Genomic DNA, 14,596 nt, shown 5'->3' with positions numbered 1-14,596 from the left:
CGCTAGAATGGCTGTTTATTGTATTCCTCTAAATTGTTGTTTATGTCTGCATTCAGACAGCAAACTGCAACTGCAACTGCAGCTACAGCTGCAACGGCGATGGCGATGGCGATGGCGATGCAATGGGAACTTGCAACTGCAGCAACATTAGCAAAGGTAGCAACATCAGCCAGCGACTCGTCAACAACCTGACAATTTGTGCTGTCTCCCGTCTGATGGCAAAGTGTGGCGTTGTTGTCTGTTTCAGACAGTTTGCTGTAGTGGCAGCAGCAATAAAAGTGCTAAAAAGTTTCATGCCCCCAGACTGCATCCTGTGCCAAAGTCCTGCTCCTTCTGCCGTTCATACTGAAGTTCCTGGTGTCCACAGAACATTTTTTAATCTTTTAAAACTGAGCTGCATTGTTCTGCTGCGCTGTGTGCTGCTGCATTTGAAGTTGAGGAAAGAAGAGCGGAAGAATGCCGGAGAGAATGCCGCAGTCCACCCCCAAAGAACCAACTGTATCCCGGTACCCGGCTATGTCCTTGCATATTCCTCGAGCCTAATGAGAGCATTATAACTTTGTGACAAACTTTGCTGTGGCTCTCAAGTTGGGACAAAAAGTAGTAGCTGCTACTGATGCTAATGAGAGACTGAGTTTTAAAGCACAAATTGTACTCATTAAAAATGAAATACAAAGCAAGTTTTGTGTGAATGTGTAGAATCTATAGAACGGACAGCAATCTCTCTTGGACGGACACAACTCGGAATTTACAATGAAGTAATACCTTCAGCAAACACAAATTGGCCTGCTCTGGTAATAAATTTAGTTAAGATCCTACGCAACCTTGAATGTTTTATATGATTCTTGAAAATATAAAACACATTTGAAAAATCTATGTACATTTTAGCGCATTTCATGTTAGTTAAAGTCTCAGTTAGTTAAAGAATTTGTTTTGTTTTTATTTTTCTCTTCCCTCATGTTTTTCTTGCCATTCTGCTTTTCCCTCCTTTCATTCATAATTTCTGTCGCATATGCAACTGCGGGGGTTGCTTGGAGTGTCGCAGGATGTACCTGATATGTCCCTGGGGTTGCTGAAATGTGTAGGTGGGTGTTATGAGGAGGTGGATGTCATAAGAAGGTGGGGGCGGCTGAAACAGAAACAGAACTTTGTCGCGTTGTCAAGCCTTTGTGGCTGTTTTCTATTTATGTTACGTTATGTTACTGCTACCTGACTGGGACTCCCTGACTTTTCCCACCATGTCTGATGTCTGGCTGGGTTTATATACACCTCCCACTTAAGCATTTCCTTCAGTATTTTACCAGCCCCCAGAATGTCTGCTCACGTATATAGAAATGACATCAGTGGCAGCCTGGAGCTCAGACTGCATCGTTGAGTAGGAAATTAAATATTTCAGTCGGATGTTTGGGGAAATTTCCGTTTCCAGCTGAAAAGTCAGTTAAAATTTGCCTCCGCTTGCTTCAAATATTCATACTCGATGCAAAGCAATTTGTATGGTTATTTAAATTGCATATTAGGCTAAATTCCTGCAAATTTATGACCCCAACAGTGACTTTCACTATTCGGTATTACTATCTGGCATTCCCTTCCGACTCCCAACCCCCTTTTATTTTTTATTATCGCCCATTCAATTAGTCTGGCTCTAATGACATTTAGCCCGGCTCCCATGATAATCCCCCCATGGTCAGCTTCGGTTGCCACTGCTGCACTTTTGCCCCAATTTCCCTCGGCTGCCACCCTCCCCTGTTTTTCCACATTTCCGCCCCGCACTTTGCGTTGCACTGCGCCAAAAATGCAATGGAAGCGATATAAAAGGCAACAAGGCATTGCAGCCTCATTTCGGTTTTCCTTTCCCTCTCAGCTTTTGTACAGGGTATCAGGAATGTGAGGTATGCAGGGTTAGGTGAACTTTATAATTTGAAGAAAAATTGGCGCTCCATTGATCGGAATTATTGAACATTTAATATTGTAAAGGAAAGTTTTAATAGTTTCTTATATATTTTTTTTTAAACAAATTTCAGATTTTACATAACATGGAAAACTTAAAGATACCTGCAGTAGTTGGCGGTATTTCTCGTAGTACTAGGTATACCATAGTCTAAGCACCCGAATACACAGTTCAATTTTTTATTTTTTCGGACACCCTTTTGTTGCCTGTTCAGTTGTTGCGTGTAACACTTTTGCAGCTCCCATCGCCGCCCCCGCCCGCCCCTCGCAACAAATGTCACACGAATGTGGAGCACGTCATGTGTTTATGCATGCAAATGCAGCAAACACGTTCAGAAAAAAACCGAAAAGAAAAGGATGGCTCTTTCTCCGATTCTCGATCGCGATTGTTGCCCACATGCCGAGTTGTATAAGAATTTTGTTTGATGCGGGGGGGTGAGACATTACATTTTCGGTAATTTGTCTTGTTGATTTAAATGTGTGATACGTTCTGCCATATGTTGTTGACTAGCGATGGGAGAAAATGTGTTCACATGTTTCAAATGAACATGAAAAATGGAATGATTTAGAAAAAGATAGTTCTTAAGCTAACATGGTGCATGTAGAGAATCAGCACAGTTGAAGCTTCAACAAAGTCAAAACCACGGAATATAGTATTTTTTAAAGGCAAACTGGGAAATGCCACTTCAAACATTTCCATCTCTAACCAACGAAGCGATGGGGGAATGGGGGAATGCCCCTAAAGACCTAAAACTGTGTCTGCGATAAGCGAGCCCACCTCCTCCACAGACCATTAAATGCACTCCATCGATATGCATTTGTACATTTCACTCTTTTTTGGGTTTTGGGGTCAACTAACGACTCTCGAGCGTTTAAATTTTGTGTTGTCCGATAAGAGCCGACCGCATCTGTTGGGTCGCTTCTGTTCCAACAGCGCCGTTGAGGCTTAATGGCTTATCAGCCGGTGGGCTGAGTTACCACGCTCCACCCGGTTCCCTCTGCCCTCTTCCCTTCGTTGAGTCCCTCACAAAACTTTTGGGTGTCGAAATCCCGCGCTTGACCCAATTGGCAGTGCGACGAGGGACCCACATGAGAAATGAGCTGCCAATGGCTACAAGACTTCGATTTGGGGAAAAACTTTGAGTAATTGCTGCACTCCACACACAACTTCACCGCAAGAAACTGAAACTATGCGAGCTATTTCCAAAAATACTGGTATGCCACCTCAAAGTCCAGATGTTGGAGTGGATTTAAACTACTAAAAAACATATGAAAATGCGGCTGGTATTGGAAAACATAAATATAAGTTATTAATCACACCCTTTAACTTATCAAAATAAAATAAAAAGCTACAGCAATTAGCAGGGTAGAACGGAGTAGTAAATCCCGTCTGACTTTGGATTATATCCACTAGTATTGCCCCTGCTAATTTCTGGATCATTACACATTTATTTTGCGCATTTACTTTTCCTCACGCTGAATTAAATTCCTTGCGAGTTGCGTGTGTGGCAACATCACGATTCAGGATACGGGCGTTAATGCCCCATTGTGTGTGGCGATGGCTTTCGCTGTCGTCATGGCCATTCCACAATCGACAATCGGACGGCGTTGGTAACAGCGGCTTGACTGGGCTTTGCCTCCACTTAACTGGTCACTGGCGGCTTTTTAGCCTTTTTAGCCAAGTGCTGACGTCGCGGGGTCAGGAACAACAAAAACAGCGTGTAAATATTGCCACCTCGTCACGGCGACGTCGTCGTCCTGGCGCCGCATCGCCATTTCCCGGAGCGCCTGTAATTTGCCACGTCCTTCGTCCTCTTGGTCCTTGGGGGTGTTGTTTGCTGCCATCTAATCGCGAACAAATATTATTTTAATACTGCAGCGAGCTTTCTTTAGTTCAGCTAGCCAGTCCGCCACACCCACTTCCACATCCCCTTCCGCTGCAGTCAGCTTAACCTGCAATTAAGTTTCCTCATGGCTGTGAAAAGGCAACTCGTGTTATTGTTGACGAAAATTACGGCTGTTTGCACTACCAACAATTGTTGGTATTTCGTATTCCGTTGGCTTTAAAAGGTGGGAAAATCGGGTTTCTTACTGACACAACTACTGGAATTGTCATCAATATCTTATGCTTTAATCCATTATCGTTTTACATACAGAAATCTGAAACCCCAAAGGATTTAATGGATTTTCAATCCTGCAAAAAATGCGTTTAAGTTTTTAAGCCTTCAACAATGACAAAACAAGTAATTGCCATCATAAAGCTACTTACGCCACTGATTACCATGATAATCCCTCGAGTTATTTGCGGTGCAATTTGGTCAGTTCTTTTATTCTTTATAACCCATAAAATATTTAAACTTTTCGCAACCAATTCGTTTCCTGAGGGAGTATCTTTAAACGTCATCTATAGCATGTTTGTACGGCCAGAATTTTATTACTTGCGCCCTCGGCGTGTTGGACTCACATTTTTCTTCAACAGCTCGATTTCGTCATCGTTCCGCCCATTCCACGCCCCCATTTCGGTAACTTGTTTTCCGTTTTTTCTTCAACTTTTCCGGGTTTTCTTTCCCTTTTTTGTTGGCGTCCTGGCACGAAATGAACTCCGGTTCTGAACTAACCCCGCCTTAATCCTTCTTTCCGTAATTTTGTTGCCCATTTTTTTTATTTGCCATTCCCGCTGTTGTTTCTCACACGGTAATTAGATTTCTGGGTTATATTTGGTTGTTTGCAAATTCGCCCAAGTCTTCCCTTTGACAGCGCTTCTTTATTTAGCGAACTAATTACGTGTCTGTGGATTGCCGCCTGTTAATTCCAAACAATCCCACTTCCAACCCATCTTGTTTGTAATAAAAATCATAACTTTTAACTTGTAGCCACATACAAATATTTCATTAAAATAAACGCGAATAAGCCACAGGATGTCTGTCGGTTTGGTTGCCATTCCGCGACCGCAGGCGTTTGAGGAGGTGGGAACCCATTAAAGTAATGAGCTCATCTCGTGATGTTGCAACACGCCCCTCCCCATCATCCCCTCCTTTCACCCCCTTCCACATCCTACATTCCCTTCAGGGTCCTGCCTTTTCGCTGTTTGCTCATGGCTTGCGCCCAACGCCCCGCGGAGGTTGACAAACCCAGACCACAGAACACACGCGCTCATCATTGGAGGCAACACCCCATCTCGGATTCAGTGTTATGCGGTATGATAACGCCGCACTTCCGGTTCCCCGCTATATCCTCTCATCAGGCTTTCAGGGTATAATCAAAGGAATAAAATTCCAATAAAATATATCAATCGAGTGCAAATATTTAGAAGAACAGTTAATGAATGTGTAGTAAGTCGATTTATCGGGATTTCTGTTTAGTTCGGTGGGAAAGGACATCACCCATTCAGTTCCGAAGCTATTTCCTTCAATTTTAACTTTTTTTCCACGGTTTTCCCTTTCATAACCCTCACGTTCACAGGCAACAACAGAAACTGCGTGAAATTGTGCGTTACAAGCAGGTCACGCCCCCAAAAAGGCGCCCTAGACAAAACACGTTCCTTCGGCTCCTCTTTTTTCTTCATAACCCTTCGGCGGCCTGCTGGGAATCCGGGATTGTGCAAATAAATCTGCAAATCTGAACCAGCCAGCCACTGGGAATACCCTACTGCAAGCTTTGGCCACATAAAACCCTAGGGATACCCTACTTGGAGCTCTGCTTTATGGTTGGCATGGCCTAGATTAAATGGGATTCAATGAAATTTAAGGAAAGGCTGAAAATTACTTTTATGCTGGTTTCGCACAGCACTTAAAGCCCTTATTTACTGCAGGGTGTACAGAATAATAACGCTTTTTTCCATGCAATTTTTGATTTTATCTCTCGCGTTGTTTTTAGTTATTGTGTACTCTTTTCTTGTCCAAGTACGTGACTTTTTTTAATTGTGCATACAAACTATAAAGCTCTCCCTTCAACCTCCAACTTCCCCCAGTTTTTCTCGCCCAGTCCATATATATAACTTTAATCTCCATATGGCTGCGGCTGCTCACGCCATCTGATTGATTTTTGTCACATGAACTTGTCACACTGGCCCTGAAGTCGGTCAGTGTACATAAAACCATATTAATGTATCTACACTTGAGCGAAAACCTTTTTTGAAGATCTCAAATAGGATTATAAATACTAAATATGTTTTTTTTTTAATTGTTACAAAATGGTAATTAACATAATGATGCCGAGGAAAGCTTTGTATAAAAATTACTTTTGATACAATAAAGTATCTAATTTGGTAGTTTCAAGGGGATAATCACTTTATGTAGCACCCTTAATACTAGTTTTTCTCCGTGTTGTCGATGTGGGGGAGGCTTTCAGTGCTCTGGCTTATGAATATTGCTTCTAGTTCATTTGTTTAATGCTCTCGGAGGCAGGGAACGGAAATCGCTACAGTGCCAAGTCCAGACCGTCGTAAATAGAATCTGTCGGGCAGATCTGATCCGTGCCAAGAGTTCGAGGGAGTTGGTAATAGATACTTGCATAAATAAATTGATTGGTCCCTTATATCTGGCTGTCAACTTCCCATTTGCTTATGGCATAAATTAGCTTAATTTATGTGCTCGTTCATTTGCTCTCTATTTCAATTTGGACATCCACAGACAATGTTCAATTAATTCCAACTTCAAAGAAATAATTTCCTGTAAATTGATAGTCATGAATTACACTTACGTATTTGAGTTGTACCAGTAATTTTTTCCAATTAAATACCTTTAAATAAATGGTATTTAATTCGTAATTGGCTACAAAATATTTCGCTTGTCTGATAACCAATTTAATTTTCGTGAAATGTCATAATTTTATCAACATGCTGCTTTTAATACCAATTCCTTTTTTTGTTTTTTGTGAACTTTTCCCTTGATGCATTATTAATGACTCCACACAAACAAGGATAAATGTATAAAAATTGTTATTTGTTTGCTGGTGAGGAAGAGCTTACAGTACGTGCCAATAAACACTATGATATATTTATGTTTTCATTTATTTATGGCGTTCTAAAGTAAAGTGCAATTTAATATTAAAGCGACGAGCATGGAAGCCAGTCGAACGGTTTAATTCTAATGTTTTATGCAACAAATTCAATTTCGATGTCACGTCAACGTCACTCGGATAGATAGTAGTTTCATTTAATCTATAGAGCCTACCCTGGTATACTAGATATACATAAATCGAGAATTTATTGTGCTCTTCATTACTTAGACGAAGGCAATTTCACTGTTACACATTTCCCTTCCGCACCAACAGATGTCCGTGTATATTTTACTTTATTCGGGAAATTCCTTTATAGGACGACTAATCGATAGCACGTGACGCTTAAAGGTGAACGACTGTGTCACTCCGGGTTGAACGCACAGATAAGACAAAAGTCGGTGGGGAAATTGGTCGGCGCGGCATCGGCATCCACATTCACATCCACATCTACACATCCACACATCCACGGCAACAGGATGACAACGAGGACGTCACACAAATTGACTTTTTAAGTAGGCAACAATGTGGCTACAGCTGACGAAGGACGGACGCAGGCGATGGTGGGGATGCGGTATAATAATAATGGAGCGCAATAAAAAAATGTGGGCGAAACAGAACCATTTTCCATTTCCATTCTGCAGCAACCACCCCCAAAAACCGCCCCTTATCAAAGACGCTCCACATTTCTCAGAGTGTGTGTGTGTGTGTGTGTGTGTGTGTAGGACTGTCAGCGGGAAATGACGGCATTACGGCATTTACAGTTAATGCCTTTATGTCCTCGAGGATTTGGCCTGACATGCGGTTGGTTTTGGGTCTCCCCAGGGGAATCACATTCTTTTTTGCATAATATTTGATTTTATTAGGCAGTGGTGAGACCATTTCCGCAACTATTTTGGGGGCACATTGTTAATTTGGCCACAATGTAGTTCAAACGGCTGGTTTAAAATGCCAGGGATCAGCAGGAAATATTATGCGAAACTAGGCCGGAATAAATTGAATAAATTCAAGAACCTTGATTAACTTTTTTATAACTTTAAATATAATTTATAAATGGAGCGGTAGTGATTACGATACATGGACACTTTGATTTATATTTGCCCCAAATTTCCTTAAATTAGTTTTAATTGGCTTGTGGAACTCTATTTGTTGACCCAATATTTTCTATTTCCATCTTGACACAAGCAAAGACCCATCATAATATCCAAGTTATCACATTCGTGCTGCCGACTTTGTAGCGCATTCAAAGCCGCAATATCCAATTAAGTATTCATTTAGTTTTGTCAACTTCAACAATAGTTATTTATTGCTCGTGTGCAACAACACAGCCCTCCCACAACCCACAACACACAATACACTCTACGTGTGTACGCCCCAAAACCCCCCCAAAAGTAAACTAGAAAATTACATTTTCATGTCACACACACACAGAAGTGAAACCGAATCGCTGTCAGCTGTGGAAACCCCGAGAATTGGTAACCGGCAACTCTGCTTTTCATTTGCTGGCCATCAACCCAACAGCTATGATATATTCGTATACTTTTTCGATTCCAACTCTTTGCCCGCAATCCCCAATCGACCATTTGCTTTCGGTTTTTGATACACCACTGCGTTGGGGTCATAAATCGCTCGTTTTTGCGGCACAGTCTCCATAGCCCCAGTGTGTCACCTGTCCTTCTGGGCACAAACCGAGTTGAAGTGTGAATAATGTTATGGAGAGAAATTTTATGGCATTAAAATTTGAGAACATAAACATTGTTTATACCCTAAACAAAACTGACACGTAAATGAAATATATAAAAGTACTCATGATTTCAATAGAAAAAGTGTTTTAGGATGAGTATATTAGATTCCGAAGTACGACTATAACTATTATATAGTTTGTATACATCGTAGACACACTTTGTTCAACAACAATGAAGGACACTCATTCATCTTTACAAGCTGTTGATAACATTATTAGCATATTACCCTATCACTTTATCCCATCGCCAGCCCATCAACTGTTGCTCTTTCTTTGTTGAACGCGATGGGTAGTAAAAAATAATCCAGTCACTGACTTTTAAAGTACATCTCGTAAAGCCACGTACATAATTGTATAGAATTTCCCAACATTATTGCAGCTTCAATGCTGGCTACTCCGTTTCGTTCACTTCGACCCCAAAAAGTAAAGGTTGCTTGACCCCCGTGGAACTTTTCGCAGTTGTTTTTGCTGTTGTTGCTGGGCGGACGGGTTCATGAACTCGCCGAAAAACAAACTTTGACTTTTTATGGGCAAACGAACGCAAATCCATTCAAACTTTTGTGCTTGTTGTTGGCGGATTTTAAAGCGCCACACGTTGTGTATGTTTATCAAGTTGAGGGGACACTAAATGCAGACGTCGCGCCGACAAAACGCAGACATTTTAAATGTCCTGGCACAATTTCCACACTCCAGTCACTGTCAAGTCGACAGCACTTTTCACCATTTTTATTTTGGTTGGCATTTTGGCGCTAATGCACAATGCACTGGAAACAACTAATCAACTTTTATAGCATCATTTTGATAGGTTTTTATTCAACCTTAAAAAGATAGCGCCTGAATCTGTGTAAATTAGCTTACTTAAGGGGTGATGATCCACTAATTGTCCCATCTTCCTAGGCACTTTCTTTGTCTGCCAAGAGCTCACTTGAGTCTAGGACTTAACATGGCTTTAATAATTGACGGCACGCCATGCGAGGCGGGCCGGAACAATGTCAGGATATTAGCTAATGCCGCAAATGCATCCTGGCAACTGCCAGCATAGCGACAATTTCATGCCAGCTGCGCACACACAACAAATGCGCAACAATAACAATTAAAATTCGAAACTGCAGCAGCAATCTAGATTGTCAGGGGAGTGTCCTCAGCGCAGGAAGAGCCGGGCCATCGAGTGGTTCAACCTTGGCCTAACAGCACAACACGCCCATGCCATCCTCATCCTCATTCGCAGCCGCATCCTCGACTCTGCATCGGAGACCATAATTATCCAATTGAACAATAAACAGATGCCTGCCAGGCTTGAGTCAATAGACAATGGCTGCGGCGGAGTGAAGTTGAGCCTGCCCAGCTGGCATCCTTTCAAATGGCTGCTGCTGCTGCTGCTGCAGTTGTTGCAGCGGTTGATGTTGCTGCTGCATTTGCTGTACATGTATTGTGGTCACTGTGGCATCGTCGAATGGTTGTGTGCAACTATTGCCCTCCGGCAGACGAGAGTGATGAGTTTTGCTGGCGAGGTGTAGTGTTACCTCTTGGGGATCTTAATTGAGTTAAATGTGAGTGTGATTCAAAAAACATATCCACATTCTGAAGAAGTCATTAAATATCAGAATAAATATGACATTGAAATAGATATTTTGTTTTAACGGAATATATTAATTTTCATTTGAAGAACTTCAATTTATCCATTTGCTTATTATAAATGGAAAGTCATAATTAAATGCCAATGTAATTGTTTGTTTTATATATACCTTTTAATGAGGCAAGGTACAGAATGCCAATTAAAAGTTATATGACAGTAGCGCAAATTAAATTCTAATGACAATTGCAGAGATACCAGTCAACACAGAATATACAACAAATAGGTAAATTCAAAAGCAGAACGAATTAAGCCAATTAAATCTGACAAGTTCTATTTAATTTGATATTCGTATCTGTGGGCATCTCTAGTACAAAAGGGGCTGATGAACCCATAGCAGCTATGGTAGGACATACTAGGGGATTTGAGTGCATAAACTGAATTCGCCTGCCGGCCAAGTCAAGTGTAATAATGTGCCAAAAACGTTTAGGAAGCCACAGGATGTCGGACAATTGGCAAAAGGCAACTGTCGTCCGGCTGAGTGGACACGGGTCAGTGGACTGCTCGCATTCCTTTGTCTGGGCGAAAATGTTTATTTAATGAATATTTATTAACACTAACTAATTTTGGTTTTCTCCACTTTGTTTGCTCCCATTTTGGCTCACAGGTGACTGACGACCAGGACGGCCAGCAATGTGCAGACGGTCGCTGGCTGAAATTGCTGGCAGGACTCAGAACCAGACCGCAAGGATCAACCCAATCAAGGAGCAGCAGTTGCAGCTGTGAATGCATCAGCAACTGCCAACCGGCTACTGGCTACTTTTTATATATAAATCCAGAACGAAATGCGTTTTTGCAGCTCGGCCAACAAGGAGATCATCACACAGATAGCAGTTGATAGATGAACTAATGCAAATGCCCTCCAATTGCAGCTTTTGATGCAAAATTAAGGCAGGGGCCCAACACAGAACCCAACTTGACTGATAGCTTAAACTACTTACTATAAAGTAATCGAACAACATAAATACGAAACAGAAGGGCTGCAACAACTTTTTAATTACTGTTAAGGACAACTCGTTAATTGCCAAATATGTGTTGCCTGATCTAAAGCTGAACAAAACTTAGGAACATATATACATATATATATATACATAATAATAATAATATAACATTAGCCCACGACCCCAAAACCGCCACGTAAAGCTCAAGATCAAGAGTTCACGCCAGGAGACACTTGCATAAGCCATGGGCAACAAATGCTGCAGCAAGCGACAGGATCAGGAACTGGCACTGGCCTATCCCACTGGGGGCTACAAGAAATCCGACTACACCTTTGGCCAGACGCACATCAACAGCAGCGGCGGCGGCAACATGGGCGGCGTTCTCGGCCAGAAGCACAACAACGGGGGCTCCCTGGACTCGCGCTACACCCCCGATCCCAATCATCGGGGTCCGTTGAAAATCGGCGGAAAGGGCGGCGTTGACATCATCCGACCTCGCACCACACCAAGTGAGTACTTTCATCCATTAGTAATTACAGTACGTGTACCAGAATCTATGACTTGTATGATGCATTTTAATTAGTTTTTTTTAATATAGTACGGCTTATAGTTAGTTCGCTTAGGATTCTACCAGACTTTAGTCAGAGAATCGAAGTCATGATGTTTTAAATCCTTTGCCATTCATTCACGCGCCTAACCAAATTCATATAAATGAAGCTACCGCTGTTGGATTTTCACTGTTTGCTTAAGTATTATCATGCATTAGTTATTAGCTGTTGGCTGTTGGTCTCCCCTGGGCCGTGGGTGGAGTGATAATTCCAGCTTTTAATTAGCAATTTGACTTTTTGCCTGCCACAGAGATTGGCTTTTACCCGCTAGTTGGCCTTGTGTTTGCATAATGTGGCAGGCAGGCAGCCAGCCAGCTAACTAACTAACCTGCCACATAACCAGCGTTCATCCAAGTCACCAGTGCCGGGCTCCGTAATACCCCACTGCCATAATTAGAGTTCCCCTCCCAGGAGGTTCAGAGGTGGAGTCAAGTCATTTGCCAGGTGGCAGCGCAATTCTCATATTTGCAGTGGTAATGCGATGAGAGTCGTTAACCTTGACCACTTCTCGGGTGCGTGGCCCAGAAAAGGAAGGAAGGGGGTCGGGTTGGTGTTTGTTTAATGCCACCTTGACGGCGATATTGCATTCCATATGACACGACATTGCGTTTACGAGACCCCAGGGAGTTTGGCAAGGAGTTGCAGCTGGGAAGGAGGTTTTCAAGTTGCCAGCAGCAGGGCAGGGGCTTTTTGCTATATTTGCACAAGAAAATTGTAAGGTTCCTGTAAGTACAGGAAATTCAAGGGGTAAAGAAATTAGCAATGCAAATAAAGGGGGTATCGCTTAAAGGAAGCACACATTTTTATGCCAAGCGTACTATGAAGTCGTTAGCTCTTTAAGTACTCTTAGGAACCTTTAGGTTTTGTTGCAACATATACAACTATTAAAATGTAAAAATTCAACAGCTTAAGGTTTTTCTTTAAAAAACTGTCACATTGGCGGTATTATTTTGATCTGACCTGTCTTTTGTTGAGAAGGCAGACCTCGCCGGCATCCGATTAACCGCTGGCATTTCTATCCGTGACATGACAGTACTGCCTTATAGCATATATGGCCGTAAAGCCGCTTAGGTCGTGTAAACCCATCGAGAGGTTGAGTGCTTGGCCAGTGATTTGTGCCGACTTTGTCAGCACGAACTTTGCATTCGGCATTTGGCCTGGGCGTGGTGATGGTGATGGGGGTTCGGCGATCCAGAAGGGTCAAAAAGTGGTGTGGAGGGAGGCGGAGGTTGCAATGGAGGGCAGCGAGCGGCCAAGGCAACTGAACTGGCAAGCGGCGAGAGCAGTTTATTTATGCGTTGCCTCGATGCGAGCTAAATCAATTAGCCAAATGCAAGTCAGTGCCAAAAATTGTGGCTTGGCAGCGTTTGTCGGGGCACAAAATGAAAATTGTTTCGTTGTTTATGGCCCCGGCCCCCAGAACAGTATGCTATCCAATTTGCAATTTGCATTTGGCACCCTCAACCCGCCTCAACACGCCCATACTTTAACTCATTAGATTCTAATTAAGTTTCGGTCATGGCAGGCAAATTGGTTAGTCAAAATAGGCACGGAAAGTAGAAAAAAAAATATTATTTCCCAATTTGTCGCCATAAATTGCAATTTAAGGACGCAAATCAAATTTGCCCAGCCAGACGAAAATTGCCACTAACTCGACTCGACCTCTCTTGCCTCATCCCTTACACTTTTTTTTTTTCCATGCTTCCAGCCGGTGTTCCTGGCGTCGTGCTCAAGCGCGTTGTCGTGGCCCTCTACGACTATAAATCCCGCGATGAATCCGATCTGAGCTTCATGAAGGGTGACCGCATGGAGGTCATCGACGACACCGAGTCCGATTGGTGGCGCGTCGTGAACCTAACCACCCGGCAGGAGGGCCTCATCCCGCTCAATTTTGTGGCGGAGGAGCGCAGCGTTAACAGCGAAGAGTAAGTGCCTGTATATATTACAAATTCGGATATTTGTACTTTACTTTACTTTATACAAGAGCTAAGCAGGATCTCTACAATCTTAACCAAGTTTTATGCTTTAAAATTAAACAACCTCTTCCATTGCCAGCTGGTTCTTTGAGAACGTGCTACGAAAGGAGGCGGACAAGTTGCTGTTGGCCGAGGAGAATCCTCGTGGCACATTCCTCGTGCGACCTTCAGAGCACAATCCCAATGGCTACTCGCTGTCCGTGAAGGATTGGGAGGACGGACGTGGATACCATGTGAAGCACTACCGTATCAAGCCGCTGGATAACGGCGGCTACTACATTGCCACCAATCAGACGTTCCCCTCGCTTCAGGCCTTGGTCATGGCATACAGCAGTGAGTATAAAGATTTCGAACAGTGTGGGACTCTAAAACCTATTTATTAATTTCCCCATCTCTGAAGAAAACGCTCTTGGCCTGTGTCACATATTGTCGCGTCCCTGCCCCAAACCGCAGCCCCAGATGTGGGACTTGGGTCCGGAGCTGCGTGATAAGTACGAGATTCCGCGCTCGGAGATTCAGCTGCTGCGCAAACTGGGACGCGGCAACTTCGGCGAGGTCTTCTACGGCAAGTGGCGCAACAGCATCGATGTAGCGGTCAAAACCTTGCGTGAAGGTACCATGTCCACGGCTGCCTTCCTCCAGGAGGCCGCGATTATGAAGAAGTTCCGCCACAACCGCCTGGTGGCCCTGTATGCTGTTTGCTCGCAGGTAAGTGCTATAAATATATTTTGATTGATGTGTATGTAACA

General features: G+C 43.0%; 1 protein-coding gene across 6 annotated transcripts in view; it reads left to right on the top strand.

Moving 5' to 3' along the window:
* The window catches only part of LOC6544189 (tyrosine-protein kinase Src64B), a 33,586-nt gene that overhangs the window by 16,628 nt on the left and 2,362 nt on the right, over positions 1–14,596 (top strand). For 5 of the 6 annotated variants that reach the window (XM_026977430.1, XM_026977432.1, XM_026977428.1 and 2 more), the window contains 4 exons: positions 10,930–11,772; positions 13,580–13,796; positions 13,927–14,180; positions 14,248–14,555. In XM_026977430.1, coding sequence (XP_026833231.1) covers positions 11,508–11,772; positions 13,580–13,796; positions 13,927–14,180; positions 14,248–14,555 — 1,044 coding nt within the window. In that variant the 5' untranslated portion in view covers positions 10,930–11,507. Of the gene's footprint in view, positions 1–10,119; positions 10,240–10,929; positions 11,773–13,579; positions 13,797–13,926; positions 14,181–14,247; positions 14,556–14,596 lie in introns of those variants that run through there. The other variant, XM_026977433.1, reaches the window with a different exon arrangement.

Source organism: Drosophila erecta, unplaced genomic scaffold (genome assembly GCF_003286155.1).
Source record: "Drosophila erecta strain 14021-0224.00,06,07 unplaced genomic scaffold, DereRS2 tig00000021-arrow-pilon, whole genome shotgun sequence".
In the NCBI taxonomy this organism is placed as follows: domain Eukaryota; kingdom Metazoa; phylum Arthropoda; class Insecta; order Diptera; family Drosophilidae; genus Drosophila; species Drosophila erecta.
This window is presented reverse-complemented; position numbering and strand designations above follow the sequence as displayed.